At 39.2% G+C, this 18939-nt stretch overlaps 1 protein-coding gene across 1 annotated transcript; it reads left to right on the forward strand.

The window, feature by feature from the left end:
• The first annotated feature begins 12713 nt into the window (after nt 1–12713).
• LOC102524065 (melanoma-associated antigen B16) lies at nt 12714–18686 on the forward strand. The gene is made up of 2 exons (XM_032474756.1): nt 12714–12955; nt 17083–18686. The coding sequence occupies exon 2, from the start codon at nt 17149–17151 to the stop codon at nt 18190–18192; it is 1044 nt and encodes a 347-aa protein (XP_032330647.1). The 5' UTR covers nt 12714–12955; nt 17083–17148; the 3' UTR covers nt 18193–18686.
• Nucleotides 18687–18939: the final 253 nt, after the last annotated feature.

Raw genomic sequence — 18939 nt, forward strand, 5'->3', positions numbered from 1 at the left:
AAGCTCCCCAAACCCGATACAGTTGGGATTTTATGAAGATTTTCTCATGTAGGCAAGATCAATTATCAACTCCATTTCCAGCCCCTCTCCCTCTCTGGAGAATGAGGGGTGGGGCTGAAACTTCTAAGTTTCAAATCATGACTTTGTCTTCCTGGTGACCAGCTGCCATCCAGGAGCCATCCGGGAGGCCATCCAGAGTCACCTCAATAGAAAAAAAGCTGCTCCTAGTGCTCTTATTACTTAGGAATTTACAAGGGTTTTAGGTACTCTGTGTCAGAAAGTATTAGAACAAGAGATGTTTCTAGTATTCTTATTACTTAGGAAATTACAAGTTTTAGGAACTCTGTGCCAAAAACTGGGAACAGAGAACAATATACATGCATGTATATATATATATGTATGTATATATTGTGTATATATATAACTTCATAATGCCTTGTGTCAATTTTCTAATTAGTTTCCTTTTTTAAATGTTGAGTTTTCAGAGGTCTTTTGATATTCTATATATGAATCTTGTACATATGTGATTTGGCAAATACTTTCTGTGGCTTGTATTTTCATTCTCTAGAGAAGATTTTTCATGGATAATTTTTTTTAATTTGATGAAATCTAATTTATCAATCTTTTCTTTTATGGATTGTGTTTTTGGTATAATGTCTAAAATCAGTATATCCCCAAAATTTTCTCCTACATTTTCTTTTAAAAGTTTTATACCTGTATGTTTTATATTTAAATCTATGTAACATTTGAATTTGTTTGTATAAGATGGGAGGTTTAAGTCAAAATTCATTTTTACCCCATGGATGTTCAATTGCTCCAGCATTTAGTTTTTGTAAAATCTGTCCTTCCTCCATTTATCACTTTTGCTACTTTGTTGAAAATCAATTGTCCATACTTACATGGGGGATATTTCCTTGGTCTCTATTCTGATCTATTCATCTGTATGTCCATCTAGCCACCAATGTTACAGAGTCTTGCTTCCTGCAAATATTTGATAGATCTTGAAATCTGATAAAGAGATTCTTCCCATTTTTACTCTTTTTTTTCAAAAATTATTTTAGCTTTTCTAGATCCTTTCCATATTAATTTTTATGTAAGATTAACTATACATATAAAAAATCTTGCTGAATTTTTTATAGGAATTGTGTTAAACTTGTTTATCAATTTAACAAAAATTGAGATTATTACTACATTGAGTCTTTTAATCAATGAACATATTATATCTCTCCATTTATTTAGATATTCTTTTATCTCTTTCAGTAATTTTTTGTTCTTTTCTGTATATGGTGCCTAAAAATATTTTGTTCAATTTACACTTATGTATTTCAGAGTTAGGTTTTTTCTGAGCAATTGTCCGTGGTATTGCATTTATAGTTTCTATGTGTTCACTATTAGTGTATAGAAATACAGTTGATTTTTTCATATTGCTGTTATAGTTTGCAAACTTGCTGCTGTATTAGATCTAAGAGTTGTAGATTTCTTGGGATTTTTTAATATAGAAGTATAGTTGGTTTACAATGTTGTGTTAGTTTTGAGTGTACAGCAAAGTGATTCAAATATATATATATATATATATTTTGTTTGTTTGTTTTCCAGATTCTTTTCCATTATAGGTTATTGCAAGATATTTAATATAGTTCCCTGTGCTATATAGTAGGTCTTTGTGTTTATGTATTTTATATATCATAGAGTATATATGTTAATCCCAAATTCCTAGTTTATCCCTTCCCCCACCCCTTTCACTTTTGGTAACCATAGTTTGTTTTCTATGTCTGTGAGTCTGTTTCTGTTTTGTAAATAAGTTCATTTGTGTCATTATTATTTTTAGATTCCACATATAAGAGATATCATGTGATACTTGTCTTTCTCTGTCTGACTTCACTTACTATGATAATCTCTGGGTCTATCCATGTTGCTGGCAAATGGCATTATTTCATTCTTTTTATGGATGAGTAATATTCCATTGTATATATACACTACATCTTCTTTATCCATTCATTGTGATTTTTTAATGTACAAAGTTATGAATTCTTCAAAGAGGGACAGTATCTATTTATGTATGATCCTTACGACTTTTATTTCCTTTATTGCCTTATTGTGCTAGCTAGACATTCTAGTACTATGCTAAATAGCAGTGGTGAGAGTGAATATTTTTGCCTTGTCCTTGATCTTAAGAAAAACTCATTCAGTCTTCCACTATTAAGTATAATGTCAAATTTAGGGATTTTTAGATGTTCATTATCAAGTTGAGGTAATTCCCCTCTATTATATCCTAAGAGTTTTATCATAAATAGATGCTGAATTTTGTCAATAATTGACATCATTATTATTATTTTCTGTCTGCATGATAGTCTCATTCATTTCAGACCTTGGTAACTTTTGTTTTCTCCCTTTTTTCTTTTTCAGTCTTACTAGAGATGTGTTGTTTTATTGATCATTCCAAAACACATGGGCACGCACACACACACACACACAGAGAGAGAAGACCAGCTTTTACTTTAATTGATTATCTTCGTTTTTTGTTTTGTTTTATTTACAATTTCATCAAGTTCTGCTCTCTATCATTTTCTTCCTTCTCTTGCTTTGGTTTTATTTATTTATTCTTTCTCTAGGTTCTTTTGGTGTAAGTTGAAATTACTGATTTGAGACATTTCTGCTTTTCTAACTTTGTATCTTGGTGTTATAAATTTCACTCTCAGCATTGCTTTAGCTGTGCCCCACAAATTTTGAAATGTTGTATGTTCATTTTAATTCAGTTGAGTGTATTTTGAGACTTCTCTCTGACCTATGGATGATTTAAAGTGTTATTTATTTACTTTTAGTTCCTAGTTAGTTTCCATATATTTGGAGTTTTCTTGTTGTTCTTCTGTTATTGATTTCAGTATTGATTTCATGATGATCAGAGAGCACACTGTGTATGATTATAATTATTTTCTGTTTGTTGAAGTTTGTTTTATTAACTAGAATATGGTCTATCTTGGTATATGTTGCATGGAATCTTAAAAAGAATGTGCATTCTCCTAATTTTGTGTATAATGTTCTATAGATGCTTGTTAGATTCTGTTGGTTGGTGGTTCTATATCCTTGCTGATTTTGTATCTGGTTGTTCTGCTATTTGTTGAGAGAGAATGTTCAACACTCCTGGTATGTCTTTGTTAAATTAACATTTGTTGAAAGGAGCACAAGTTAAGGGTGCAACCACAAGTTTGTATTCTATATCTATGAGTCTGTTTCTGTTTTGTATTTATGTTCTTTTTTTTTTTTTGATTCCACATATGAGCAGTCTCATATGGTATTTTTCTTTCTCTGTCTGGCTTACTTCACTTAGAATGACATTCTCCAGGGACGTCCGTGTTGCTGCAAATGGCATTATGTTGTCGTTTTTTATGGCTGAATAGTATTCCATTGTATAAATATATCAAATCTTCTTTATCCAGTCATCTGTTTATTTATCTAATCACTGCCTTACTTACATCCCATAGACTTTAGTATATTGTATTTTAATTTTCATTAATTCAAACATATTTTAAAAATTTATCTTGAGAAGCCCTCTTTGATCCAGAGTCTTTAGGGGTATGCTGTTTAATTTCCAGTGGTTTGGAGATTTCTCTGTTCTATTTCTGTTATTGATTTCAAGCTTCATTCCATTATATTTACAGAATACACTCTGTGTGATTTCATTCTTTTACCTTTGTTAAGGTTTTTTTTTTTTAATTACTCAGGATGTGGTCTCACTTGATAAATATTCTATGTGTTCTTGAAAACAATGTGTATTCTATTGTGTTGAATCGTGTTCTATAAACATTAGTTGTATCCTATTGGATTGTGATGCTGTTCAGTTCTATATCCTTTATCCTATATTTATATCCTCTAAATCCTTGATGAGTTCCTTTCTACTGTGACTGTTGATCCCTTAGAGAGAGGTGTTTAAATCCCTGATATAACTGTGAACTTGTTTACAAGTCCATTCACTTCCTTCAGTTTTTGTTTTGTTTTTGAAATTCTTCTTTAAGGATATACCTATTAGGATTGTTATGTTTCCATAGTTTCTGTGGTCAGTCCTCCAAGCCAGACTGAGGGTCCTATTCACTTCTTTATATCAGATCTGAAAGGATGATATCCTTGGTCTCTAGGTTAGCCATTGGTCACCAAAAGGAGCAGTCCCAGGTGCTATCTGGAGCCAAGGTGAGGGCACTCCTTCAGTAATTAGGGTACAAGTATCTCAACAGATAGGGACCAACAGAATAATAAGTAGTAGGTATCCTATGGTAGGAGAAGTGGCCGAGGCACTTCTTCCTGGGGCCTCGGGGAAGTAAGTGCCTTGGTTTGAAGTGTCAACTTCAGTGCAGCAGAGAGGAGGGGACCCAAACCTAGTTAATAGGTAATATGATGATCTTGAGTGTGAACTAAGAGTTCAACTCACTCCAGAACAGAGGGAACACCAATTCCAGCCCTTGCTGTCACCCCAGTACACCTCAGACAGGGCTGGAAGGCCTCAACCTAAGGCTCCCTGTAACTTTCTCCCTAGGTATATTAGCTTCTAGGACTGCCACCACAAATTTGGTAGCTAAAATAACTAGAAGTTTATTCAGTTACAGTTCTGGAGGCCAGAGGTTCCAAATCGAGTTGTTGGCAGTGTTGGTTCCTTCTGGAGGCTCTTAGGGAGAACCTAGTCTATGCTTTTCTCCTGGCTTCTGGTGGTTTGCCAGCAATCTTTGGTATTCCTTGGCTTGTAGAGGCATCATCACTCCAATCTCTGCTTTTGCCATCACTTGGCTTTCTTTTCTCCGTGTCTCTTCTGTGTCTCTGTATCCAAATCTCCCTCTCTTTTCTCTTACAGAGATACCAGTCATTACATTTAGGGCCCACCCTATTTCAGTATAACCACATCTTAACTGGATTACATTTATAAAGATCCTATTTCCAGATAGGGTCACATTCACAGGTACTGGGGAATGGGTCTTGAACACATCTTTTGGGGGCACACAATTCAATCCACTACACCAGAGATCTCAGGGGACAGGATGATCAGAAGAACAGGAGCCCTATGGGTTCCTAGAGCAGTGCCCTCAAAGAAACCTGCAATAGTTACCTTTATTACAGCCAAGGAAGTATCTCCTTGTTGAAGTTGAGCATACCCTCCCCTCTATCCTCCCTCCTCCAGTGGACTGGCATTACCTGCTCTCCCGCTCACACTTCTGCTTGATGTCTCTGACCAGTGTAGTGTCACCATGCCTTGAGAGCAGAGGAGTAAGCAATGTGCTGAAAAACACCACAAAGCCCAAAGTCACACGCACACTGTCCTATTTGGGGGGATATTCCCAGAGCCTCCCCACTGCTGGTGTTCCCAGAAACCTCAGAGAGAGAGAGAGCCATATCCACTACCATTGCTTCTGTAGGTGTTCCATGCACGAGATCAGATAAAGGTGCCAAGTTCCAAGATAAGAAAAAGACAAGCACCTCTGAGGCTCCACTCTTAATTAGGAGCTCACACAGAGGCCTTCTAATGAGGAAGAGTAGTGCAGTTGATGGTGCAGTTCCTGCTGCGCAAGTATAAAATGAGAGACCCACTACAAAAGCAGACACGCCAAAGATTGTCAACACAAAGTACAAGCGCTACTTCCCTGAAATCCTCAGGTGAACCTCTAAGTACATGAAACTGATCTTTGGTATTAGTGTGGAAGAAGTCAACCCCACAAGTCACTCCTATGCCCTTGTCAGCAAGTTGGGCATTACCAGCAAAGGGAGTTTGAGTGGTGGTAGGGTATGCGTAAGACTGGACTTGTGATGCCTCTCCTGAGTGTAATCTTCATGATTAGCAGTTATGCCCCTGAGTAAGAGATCTTGGAATTCCTGAATATTGTAGGGTTATATGTTGAGAGGAGGCAATTAATTTGGTGGGAGCCCAAGAAACTTGCCACCAGAGAATTTGATGCAGGGAAAGTACCTGGAGTAGGGGCAGGTTCCCAACAGTGATCCTCCACACTGTGATTTTCTGTGGGGTTCAAGAGCTCAAGTTGAAACTTGCAAGATGAAAATCTTAGAAGTTTCAGCCAGGGTTATCAGTGCTATCCCAGTGTCTTCCAGTTCTGTTATGAAGAGGCTTGCAGAGATGCGGAAGAGAGATCCTGAGCCAGAGCTGCTGCCAGGGCTGGCACTACTGCCATGGCCAAGGCAAATTGCACGGCTATGGCAAGTAGCTATTCCTACCCCTCCTGAAGTCTGAGGCAGGTTCTTTACATTGTAAATAAAGAGAGAAGTGCACATTCTAAGTAGTGGAGGACCAAAGTGAGGCTAGAGGGAACCCAGTGTATAAAATCTTTGTAATCTTGTTCTGTATGGGGAACTTTGAGATTTACCTGTTTTTTTTTTTCCTCCTGAGAGAGCCTGAGCCTGCTCCATTAAAAAAGGACATTTAACTTAGGTTATCTTGACTATAATTTTGTAAATCTACAAATGAGGGCTAGATTTCTGCTTGTAGTGGGATGAATGAAAATAGGGGTGGTTTGGATGGAAAGGTAGTTGGGATGGATAGAAGAAGATGGTGTTTCACAAAAATTTTAGGAGTTCTGAGTTGCATCCAATTAGAGAAGACTCCCCAACACTCAAATTGAATAATATGTCTTCAGATGGAGGAAATTGATGAAGTTTTACTTGCAAAGCAGCATTTTGTTTAATTTGCTATTCCATATCCTATAGCACGTCATGTTCTCTAAAACATACATTCATAAACTATTAATCATCTGAGATATGCCTGGCACTGTGATATGCACTTTATATATATTACATATATTCCAGTACTCCTAGAAAACAGGGCTTATCAAACCCTCTTAACAGATGAAGAGCCTGAGGCTCATAAACTTTGGTAATGTACCCATGTTCATACAGCTAGAATGTGACAGAGCTGGGACTAGACCCCTGGTCTGAATTCTTCTAGAACCAACTGTTTCACTGTCATTTGCTTAGAAACTTACTGCTCTTTCTCCACTTCTCTGCAATGGCACATTTTTAACATATCAACCAACCATGTACAGGCATTTCTGTTTGGAGACACCAAAGTGTTACTTTGGTTACTTTGGTCTGTTTACCTATGCCTGTACCTATGCCACAGGCTCTTGATTATTATAGGAACCCTCCTATACTGTTGGTAGGAATATAGGTTTTTAGTAATTCTTAATATCTGGTAGAGTAAGCTATATTTTACTTTAATTTTTCAAGAAGATGTATCTTTTGGGACATTTACAAGTCAACTGAAATTTAAATTCAGAATCAGCTTGTCATGTTTCAAACACATACACATATGCACATTCACACACAAACCTTTGGGATTTTATTTGTAGGAGAAGAATTAATAGTCATCTGTAGATAAAATTTGGGGAGAATTAACATGGTCATAATATTAAATCTTCTATCTGCAAACATGTATTTCTTCATGTAGTTAGGCATTCATTAATTTCTCTAATATCAGCAAATTTTTTCCATTGAGTTGATGCATTTTTAGAATTATATTTACTTATAGATACCACGTATTTTGTTATGGTAATGTACAAGTTATATTTTGTTTAATTTCATTTTCATACTTTTTATTGCCACAGATGCAAGTATATTTTCATATATTAATATTAAACCCAGCAACCTTTATAAACACTTTTTTAATTGATGATTTATTAGTAGTAAATTTTTGTCATATACATTCTAATCATTTGTTAATGATGCCAAATTTGTTTCCTATTTTCCAATCGCAATCCCTTTGATTTATGGTTTCCATTACTTCCCTATATAGTATCTTCATTAAAACATTGAATAGAAATGGTGATAGCAAATGTTGTTGCCTCCTTCCCAAGTTTGAAGTAAAAGTTCTCAATGATTCAATATGAAGTATAACATTTACTGTAGAGCTTTATACATTTTATCTAGTATGATAACATATTTTCATTAGGAATGAATGCTGATTTTTGTACACCTGTTAAACAATTTAGGTATGACTTATTCATTTAATCTGCTAATATGATACTCCCTTCTATTATGTAAGTCTGAAAATTTTCAGAGTATAAAATTTTAAAGTGGGTTACTAATCTACTTGGAATTTGTATTAAGTGTGAGGGAGAATTTTAGTTACATTTTGTGTTTGATATGGATATCAAAATATTCCACTGTAATTTTTTTAAATGAAAACACTGTTCTTTCCCCCAACTTCACTACAGTAGCTAGCTTTCAATAAATCTGGAAATGACATGTAGTGGGTCTGTTTTGGAACACACTATTCAGTTCTTTTAGTCTATTTATCTATAGCCACATCTATACCAAAAATTCTTATTACTATAATATTTTCATAATTCTTAACATTATTATCTTTCTTTCTCAAGAGTATATTGGCTATTCATAGACAGTTGCAAGTCAATTTAAATTTCAGAATTACCTTGTTAAGATTTACACACGCATGCGCATGTACATAAACATTCACACACAACAATTATGTGGCTTTGCTGAGGAAGAGTCATTACAGTCATTAGATTAAATGTGGAGAGGAATAATATGTTTATAATATTGAATCTTCCATGTAAAAACATCTAATATTTCTCTATTTAGCTCAGTCTTTAGTAATTCCAGTAAAAATAGCTATATAATGTTTTCCATAGAGTTCTTAAACTTTTTATATTTATTTTTAGGCATCAAATGTTTATTATGGTAATTTATAAGTTGTTTTTATTTAATTTCATCTTCATACTATCTAGATATAGAAAAAGTAAACTTTTGTATATTGATCTTATACTCAATAATTTTCTTTAAAAACATTTTATTGATTTAATAGCTTTTCTTTTATAGATTTCCCTCATATATACATTGTTCATGTTTAATTATACTAGCATTATTTCTTATTTTCCAATTCGTATTGCTGATTACTTCTATTTCCCATTACTTTCCTATGTAGTATCTTTATTAAAATGTAGAATAAAGATGGTGATAGCATTTTTGTCTACTCAATATTAAAAGATTTGAAATTTTAGACATAAGATATAATTTTTTTACTCTAGGATTTTTGTAGATATCCTTTAGTTTCAGAATATATCTTTTATATTGAATGAGTCATTATTTTTATGAAAACTTTTCTCTATCAATTTAGATATGATTTTTCTCTATTGATCTGTTGCAGTATGCTAGTCCTTAACCTATTTGTCCTCAGATCCTTTCTTCACACTTGCTCTGCTCTATACTATTCTATTCAGTGTTTGACTCCCAATTCCTAAGCTTTCCAAAATCAAGATGCCAACATAGTTCAGCCAACAGGAGAAACTAAAGGAGATTAGGCCCCAGCAGGATGGGAGTGCCCAGCACTTCTCTCCTTCATCTTTGCACTAGGTAGCTTCTGCCCTAATTGCTATATCTTCTCTTGATTCCAGCCCCTATCGGATTAGCCCACCATGGTTCCAGATCCCATTGACCCCAACATCTAGGATCTGGTAACACTATTTCCTCTATTTGTCTCTCTTAGGATAGATGTGGGAGTGACATTCACAAGTTGCTAAGCATTAGTCTTCCTGACTCTTCTCTATTTGGCTTTATCACTTGCATGACCAATTTCCTGCATTAAATATCCTCTGATTTATATATTTAGACCCTTTAGACAACCCTAATTGTTACAGATGAAGAATTATATGAACTGATTTTTATTGTTAAGTTGGCAATGAATTCCTTAAACTCAGCTGTGTCACTAGCATTCTCTTTCACTAGTTTTCATGTCTCCTTTATGATTAATAACCAAAATAAAGCAAAACACCCCTGGGGAAAAAAAAAACACCTCTAGACCTTGAAACCTCATTTAAGTAAAACTCTGTCGTTCTCTTTCTCTTACAGCTTTCTCAAGAAAACTTTCTTCACTCAGTAGTGTTTACATATATTATAAAAATTTTAAGGGTCTAAGTAATATGCTTTATAGAACCAATTGTTTGAAGCAGATCAAGTGGTTTTCAGAAATATATTTATAGCCTTAAATAAACTTATTTAAAAGACATATATGAAATATCCAAACATTTCAAAAAGTTAGACAAAGAATTGAACTTTAGGTCCAAAGAAGAAGGTAAGAAATAATAAAGATAAATGTAAAATTGGTGAGTTAGAAGACAGTAGTCAACTCACAAAAGCCAATTTTTAGGTCAGATCTATGTGACAGATAATTTTGTAAGTATTATCAATTAAAAAAGAAATAGAAATAAGTGATATTAGTCAAATAATACAGTGTGAAATCTAGGTACAGAGAAGATTTAAATATTATAAGTGAATACTAGAAATATATTATAAAAATACCTCAGGATAAACAAATGACAGACAAGGATGTATTTCCACTTATAGAAGAATTTCAGTTAGTAAATTAAGCCCCTAATAAAGAATGGATACTGGTTTTAATTATCAGAGTGCCAGGATCACCAAAAAGGAAAATACACAGACATTACATAACTCCCAATTAAACTATAAAACATCACTTCTGAAATGGTCTTGCTAAAGAACAAACATATTCCAGTGTAGAGCAGTTTTTCAGTTACACATGAACATACGTATATTAATTGTCACATTTTTTTTTCACTGTGAGCTACCACAAGATCTTGTATATATTTCCCTGTGCTATACGGTATAATCTTGTTTATTTATTCTGCATGAAATTTGACACATTGTAAAAATGACTATAACTCAAAAAAAGTTTAAAAAAAAGAACAAACATGTTGACAAAAAAAAATACTAATCTGATCAAGCTTCTACTTGCAACTATTGATGATTATTATAATCAGTGTCAGGTATACAGGATTCATTGTATTGTTTTATGTACTATAGACCATGTCTGAGAATTACTATGCAAAATGATTTATTGTAAATATCATTCCTTTAAAACTGAATACTCAAGTGAAAATGCTATCATTTAACAAAATATAAATTACAACCCAGTAGGAATAGAAAATTGTCCTTCACAATTACAAACTGAAACTCTAGTCCAAAGCCATCCTTAGAATGGTAATAGCTAAACAACCCACAAAGTATAAAAAATGCAAAAAGAAAGATAATATTCAGTGAAAATATCATCTGCATATGCAATGTCAGATAACCTAAAAAAATCAGGAGCTTTAAAAATCATTCATCTCAGTCCTTTCCCTGTAGAAAGTGAATTTTTCTTTCAGTTTTATTAGGTAGAATTATTACAATTTGACTGCACATATACAATATATTGCATGTAAATACATATATATACAATATACTGCACATACTTTTAAAAATTTACATATATGTACTGTTCATTATTTCTAAGAATGTTTAGAACTTTAGCTTTTAACCTTACCTAGTTATCAGAGGAATAAAGCCAACCACAAAATAAGAATTAATTCACAAAGATACATACACCTTGCTATTAACAGCAACATTATTTATAATTGCCAAAATATGGAAGCATCCTAATTGCATATCAATAGATCAATGGATAAAGAAGATGCAGCATACATATGTAATGGAATACAACTCACCCATAACAAAAATGGATATTTTGCCATTTGTGGCCTTTCATTCAAGAAAGTGAATTTTTTTTTTTTTTTTTTGAGTAAAGGTAGATTTATTTAGAGAGATACATTGAAAGGCAAGAGAAAGGCCACGAGGTGTGGGGGTTGGCTGCTCAGATTAAAAGTAGGTACACATTCCATAGACAGAATGTGGGCCATCTCTGAAGAGGGAGAGAGAAGCGGCCAAGAAAGTGAATTTTTAAGAACAGAATGTATATAAGAGTCTAAGTCTGGTGAAGAGAAGGAATGGATGACTGTGATTTTTCTCTGATAGCCCACCACCTGTCCTGGCCCCTGCCTGCCTTATGATCCAACTTCCCCATTTCCCATTAAGGCTGGAACACTACCCATTCTAAGCTCTACAAGAGTTGCAGTAAATCAACTTAACAAGAATTTGCTGGGATAGTTCTTTTCCCAGGAAGTCTTAAATCAAAAAGAAAGAAAGATCCCACCCCCATGGATGAGGACAGAGGAATACGGAAACAACCTAAATACCCATCAACAGATGAATAAATTTTTAAAAAGTGTGGTATACGTACGGAAGGGCATATTATTCAGCCAAGAGAAAGGATGGTATCTTGTAATTTGTGACAACATGGTGAACCTTGGCACATTATGCTAAGTGAGAGAAGTCAAACAGACAAAGACAGCTACTACATGGCATCATTGATGAGTGGAATCTAAAAAAGTCAAACCTGTAAAAAAAAAAACAAAAACCAGAGAATGTAATGGTGGTTACCAGGAGATGAGGAAGTAGAGGGATAAGACTTATATTTAAGCGTACAAACTTGCAAGGAGTAGTAAACAGTTGATACCTAATGCACAATAAAATGAATATAGACAGAAATTGAATTACAATTATATAATGTGATAAATATGACTACAACTACAATCAAAACAATACATAAATGTATCAGAGCAATATGTTGTACGTCTTAAATTTACACAATGTTATATGTGAAATGTATTCAATATAAAAATTTTTTGAAAAGAGAGGAGATCAACATCAAAGAATAAAGGAGAGTCACACAGAGAGGCCACCTGCTGTTTTTTTACCCTAAAAGGCCTGAGCAGGGATGTCTGGCTGAGACATCCCCTTGGTTACCCTTCGGGGTTCTCAGGAATCTAAGCACCTTACCATGAGGGGCACAACCTCAGTGCAAATGGGGGAGGCATTCACGAATGGGCAGAAGCCTATGTCTGGACTACGAGCAAGACCAGCAGCCACCACCACGCTGGAGCTGAGCGCATGCGCAGAGTCGGCACCTGCTCGTGGGCCCGGGAGGCCTCCGACAGGAATCACCGGAAGTCACGGCCTGTCACTTCCTCCTTCAGAGCGCGGCGCTGTGAGGGCTTGGATCTGAGGCGCGGACGTGGCAGCAGCGGGAGGAGCCCCAGGTGCCCCAAGGTGTCAGGTGAGACTCTAAACGAGGACTGAGGGGACCACCCGCTCCAGGAAGGAGGAGGCCCACCTGATTAGAACCCCACCCTAACCCCGGGAGGCGCGGGCAGTTTAGGCCGACCTACCACGCACTTCTTCGGCAGTCTGGGCCTCCCTGAGTGAGTCCTGAGGAGAATTCCCCCCAGACAGGACTGAGTCCTGAGGAGAATTACCCCCAGACAGGACTGAGTCCTGAGGAGAATTCCCCCCCAGACAGGACTGAGTCCTGAGGAGAATTCCCCCCAGACAGGACTGAGTCCTGAGGAGAATTCCCCCCAGACAGGACTGAGTCCTGAGGAGAATTCCCCCCAGACAGGACTGAGTCCTGAGGAGAATTCCCTCTGAGCCTCAGCCGAGAGATCAGCCCTGAGAGGCCCCGGGCAACGGGAGCCGGAAATGCTGCTGCTGACCTCGGCGTCCGGAGTCTGAGGGAGGGGAGGCCTTAGTCTGGGGTAGACGGTATCATGTCACCATAGGAAGGCGTCTCAGGTCCTGCAGGAGTCCCGGTGACGACCCCGAGTGAATTCTTAGGGTTCCTCAGACCACAGGACAGAGGATGTGGCACAGCGACTACACCCGCGGTCAGCTCTCAGTGTTCTGTCATGAGATTCTCCTCACTTCCATTTTGAGGGTCTCAACAGACATGAGGCCTTGGTGGGGTCGGGGTGGCGGGGGGAGGAGTGGGGGCAGAGCTGAGGCAGTAGATGGTAGTGGGCACATTAGCAACCAGTGTCCAGTTTGAGGAGCGCATGGGAGGATTGTGGGCCTAGCCAACTTGTGGTGGAGGGGGCTCTACAGAGCCCTTCCCCTGTGTCACCCCTGAGAGATCCAGGGAATGATGCAGACAGAGGGTCTCAGGAAGGTAAAGGATTTGTTTGAATAGACTGTGTTAAGTCAGCAAGATCTCAGGCACTGACAGGTGTTAACTGAGTTAATTTGAAGGGCAAACTTACCACATAAAAGTGTGGTCGCACAGATCACAGGGAGTTCTTGGAGATTCCGAGCGCTGCTAGCCAGTGTATTCACTGGGAAGTGAGACCTTATTGTGAGTGGACAAACTCTGGTCACAAGGATAGATCCCACACCATCCTTATTTTCAAGGTGAGAACCCCACGATAAGACCATCTGGACCATAAATTTTAGAACAGAGAACCCCCGTGGTGTTCCTTCCTGCCACTTAGGTCAATCCTAGAAGGTTCCTGTAAGACATGAGCACATGTCCGACAACTTCACATCATCCTTTTTGTTTTCAATGAGATATAAGCTTTGGTCAAAGAGAAAGTCAGGTTATCTGAAGGTGGTTTCCCAGTTGCTTAAAGAATTCAAAGTGAGGACCCTGCGTTAGGACTGAGGTGAACCCCAGAACACAGGTGGCCTCAGAGTGTCCACACATGTCAGCCCTGGGAGTCTGTGGATATGGATATCTGGGTGAAATGTCCCTTCACTTCCTCCTTGGTGGCCACTTGTAAGTGAGTCTTTAACATAAGGAGTGAAAAACAATCAGCAGAGAGAAGTCGCATAGAGTGCCAGGACCCTAGGTGGAGACACTGAGTGAGGACTAAGGGTACACCCGTTACAGTACAGGTGGGGTCTCCATGAGCTCCACTCTGCCTCTGTATTTAGCCCCTGGAAACCTGAGGCAGGAGTGGTCAGAATTCTCACCTTCTACCTTCATCTTCAGAGGGCTCAGAGAAGTGACTGTGTTTGTCTGAGTGGTGACCTAAGGATTTAAAAAAGGAAAGTGCAAAAAGGGCTTCCAGGAACTTACTGAGACACAGAATTAGGACCGAGGGTATCAGCCACTCTAGGACAGAGGGGCCCCAACAGAGGTGTACTCTTACTGTCAGTCCAGGGTGTTTCAGGTAGGGATCACCTGATAAGATGTTGCTCTTCTCACTTCTTGGGCTTTTAGTGAGAAGAATGTTTGAATACAGGGGACTCACAGCACATTAGGTGAGTGTAGGATGAGTCCCAAGGCCAGTTAAGACTTACATAAGGTCGAGGCTTGAGGGGCCTGACCACCACAAAATAGATGGGCCGTGGAGTGTCTAGCCCCACTGTCAGCACCGATGAGCCTGGCTATGTTGATTATATGAGATTTCTCATCCCTTCCTTCTCAGTTGTCTTGGGGAGGAATGACCTTTTTCTGGCAGGGGTGGCATTAGGTAGCAGAAGGTGTGGACAGAGATCCAACAAGTGGCCAAAATAAAGGCACTAAGCGAGGGCTGATACAATCATCCATCCCAGAAGTTAGGGCCTGTGTGTAAGTTAACTTTAGCCCACTTTCCCTCCTGGGAGGCCTTGTGCAAAGCTGTTAGGCAGAGACATTGCCACATTTCCTGTTCTCAGAGAGATGAAGGTTAGGGTACGAATGTGACATAGGATCCCAGGACCTTTTGTAAGTTAAAAGAAGGGCCCAAAGTGAGGCTTATGGGGATACCACTCCATAACAGATTGTCTCAAAAGAGCTCTATTTTGCTGTCACCCTTTGGAAACTCTGGATGTGACATTCCCTTAGTTTCTCCTCAAGGGTCAGAGATGTGACTCTTTGGTGTGAGGAAACAACATCGGGTCGGCAGAGAGGAGGAGCCTCACACATTGGCAAGTTCCAAGGTGTAGACCTTACTTGAGCAAAGGGCTGTTAACTCTCTAGAGTATAGATCAGAACCCATGATACCTCCTGACTCTATAGTCATTCCCTGGGAAGTCCCAAACAAGGATGTCTGGACATCTCGCCAGATCTCTTCATGTACTGGAGTCCTAGGGAGATGGCAGTCTTGTCTGAAGGTGACGGGTTCAAATCAGCAGCGGATAGAGTAACCAGGTAGTACAGAAGTCTGTATGGAGACACAGAGTAAGGGCTGAATGGAATCCACCCTACAACATAGGGTCATCAAAGAGCCCCTGTACTCTTATCAGCCCAGGGAATTCTAGTCAGAGATCACGTGACAAGATCGGTCTCTTCCTTCTTGGGGTTTCAGACAAGTGAGGTCCTTGGTATATGTGCCTACATCATATACATCATAGGAGGTCAGCAGAGGAAGGAGTCTAAGGCCTGTCATGGATTAAGGTGGGATCCTGAGTGAGACTGAAGTGATCCACTCACCCTAGTACAGAGGGAGGTCCACAATTTCTAGCTTCTGCTGTAATACCAGAGAAGCCCTAGTAGCAGTGAATAGACAGTGTCCTTCCTTCCTTCCTTCCTTCCTTCCTTCCTTCCTTCCTTCCTTCCTTCCTTCCTTCCTTCCTTCCTTCCTTCCTTCCTTCCTTCCTTCTTGTGTGACTCAGGAAAATAAGGCTTTCTTATCTGCAGAGGGATTGGCATTATTTTGCAGAGTGGACAGGCCTGTGATACCACCAGTAGCCAAGGCAAGGACTCTGAAGGAAAACTGAAGGACCACCAACCCCTGTAGATTGGGGATCACAGAGTATAGCCCTGCTGTATTGTCAGAGCTGAGAGGCTATGGGCAAGGTGTCAGGTGGACTTAACCTTTACCTTGTCCACATATCAGGAGGTAGAGAATTTGCTCTGAGGGGACAGTGTTACATCAGCAGAAGAGATCTAGGACATTATTGCATTCAAAGTAAGACAAGTAAATGAGAACTGGGGGGACCACTGACACCAGTTGTGATAGTATTCAGAGTGTAGCTCCTGCTGTCAGCCCAGGGAAAACCCAGAAGACCAGGGAAAACCTGCACTCTTCCTCCTGAGTTGTCTTAGGAGATGGGACTTTGGACTTAGGAGGACAGCCTCGTATTAGCATGGGTGAAATGATCCGTGTCCTATCTAATGCCAAGGTAATGAACCTAAGTGAGGACTGATAGGACCACACTCCTTGGAACAGTAACGGTGCTGTAGTGCCCACCACAACTGCCTAGTGTGATCCCTGAGAATTCTCAGCCTGGTTGGCTGCCTGGACCCTGAGGAGCATTCACATTTCCTCCATCATGTTTTGCAGGACAGAGCAACCAGGGGGTCAGGAGACCTGTGAGGCCCTATAGCACTGTTGTCAGGAGAAGTTCATTCGAGGCAGCTTTGATCAAACCCTCATTGTTGAGTTTACCAGTTAAGCCCACTCGTACCTGCCTTCTTTCCCTTAGGTGGTGATTCCCCATCGCCCATTCTGTTCTCCACACTCCTGCCAATTGCCACCCACAACCGTCAACATGCCGCAGCATCAGAAGACTCCACAATGCCCACAGGATCAGTGCCTTCAGACCCTCAGTAAGACCCAGGGTCTGGAGGTGGCACAGGTCTCCAGGGCTCTGGAGGAGACCCATCTCTCCTCCCGTCCTCTAATGCCTGGCAATTCGAAGGAGCCTCTTGAGGCAGCTGCATCCAGCCCTCCTGAGGATGCTCAGAGTTTCTACGCATCTTCCGTTGCCATCACGGCCACCTCATCCAACAAATCAGATGAGGTCTCCATGAGCCAAGAGGAAGAGGACAGTCCAGACACCTCACAGGCTGTGCCAGACCCCAAGAATGTGCCCATAGATGCTCTAGATGAGGATGTGGCTATGTTGGTCAGTTTCCTGCTGTTCAAGTATCAAATGAAAGAGCCAGTAACAAAGGCAGATATGTTGAAGATTGTCACCAACAAGTGTGAAGTCCACTTTCCTGAGATCTTCCTGAGAGCCTCTGAGCGCATGGAGATGATCTTTGGCCTTGATCTAGTGGAAGTGGATCCCACCAACCACCGCTATGGCCTCTTCATCAAATTGGGCCTCACCTATGATGGGATGCTGCATGGCGAAGAAGGCATTCCCAAGACCGGCATCCTGATACTTGTCCTGGGCGTGATCTTCATGAAGGGCAACCATGCCACCGAAGATGAGGTCTGGGAAGTTCTGAATTTGACAGGAATGTATTCTAGTAGGAAGCACTTCATCTTCGGAGAGCCCAGGAAGCTCATCACCAAAGATTTTGTGAAAGAAAAATACCTGGAGTACCGCCAGGTGGCCAACACTGATCCTGCACAATTTGAATTCCTGTGGGGCCCAAGAGCCCACGCAGAAACCACCAAGATGAAGGTCCTGGAGTTTGTCGCCAAGGTTCATGGGACTGACCCAAGCTCTTTCCCACCTCAGTATGAGGAGGCTTTGCAAGATGAAGAAGAGAGAGCCAGAGCCAGTATTTCAGGCAGGGCTGTCTCTCCTTCCGTGGCCACTGCAAGTTCCAGTGCCAAGGCTAGCAGCTTCTCCCACACCTAGGGGAGTCGGGGGTGGTTTCTTCATGCATTGATGGAAGAGGCAGTTAGTGTTTGTAGAATTTAGGTCTGAGGTGTGGCTGAAAGGAAGACGGTGTATAACCCTATGTGTTCTTATTTTATATGATTAGCTTGAAATTTTAGTCTTACTTTTTGAGGTATTTGTTATTCAAATATTGTTTCTTTTTATATAGGCTTAGTTACCTTTAAAATAGTCTATTTTAAGAATGATATTGGTCACAAATTTAATGCTATAATGAGATTTACTAATAAAAGCTTTGTTGTTTTGTAAAGCAAACTGAAACTATCCATCTTACTTTGTTATCTGGAATAAGATAAGATGCCATTGTTATAGGCATTTCCTTGCAAATGTGAAAGAATTCTACTTTAAGATGGTTGAGATGAATAGAGAAAAAGAAAATCTAAAAGAAATGGAAATCTTGGCTTTCTTATCCCTTTTACCTCTTGTTCTCTAAACTGAAGTGATAAGTACATGGATTTGCTTGGCTCTTTCAAGAATGTAAAAGAAATAAATACTAGTAAGTTAGACCTTAAGCTCACTGGGTCATTTCTTCCCCAGTCCTTTACTGAGCACCTGCTCTTTGGGAAGCACAGCACTAGTATTGGAAATTTTAGGAGTAATGACTCTGGACCAGGAGATGACATTTTAACATATATGAGCAATAATCCTTTAAAGACAACGGAGGGAATCTTCTATCCCTAAAAGACAAGTAAAATGACTAGGTATAGG

This window comes from Camelus ferus, chromosome X (assembly GCF_009834535.1).
Source record: "Camelus ferus isolate YT-003-E chromosome X, BCGSAC_Cfer_1.0, whole genome shotgun sequence".
Lineage (NCBI taxonomy): Eukaryota > Metazoa > Chordata > Mammalia > Artiodactyla > Camelidae > Camelus > Camelus ferus.

What these genes read in the sequence shown, in the direction of transcription:
- LOC102524065 (XM_032474756.1), top strand. Translation starts at nt 17,149, where the DNA reads ATGCCGCAGCATCAGAAGACTCCACAATGCCCACAGGATCAGTGCCTT.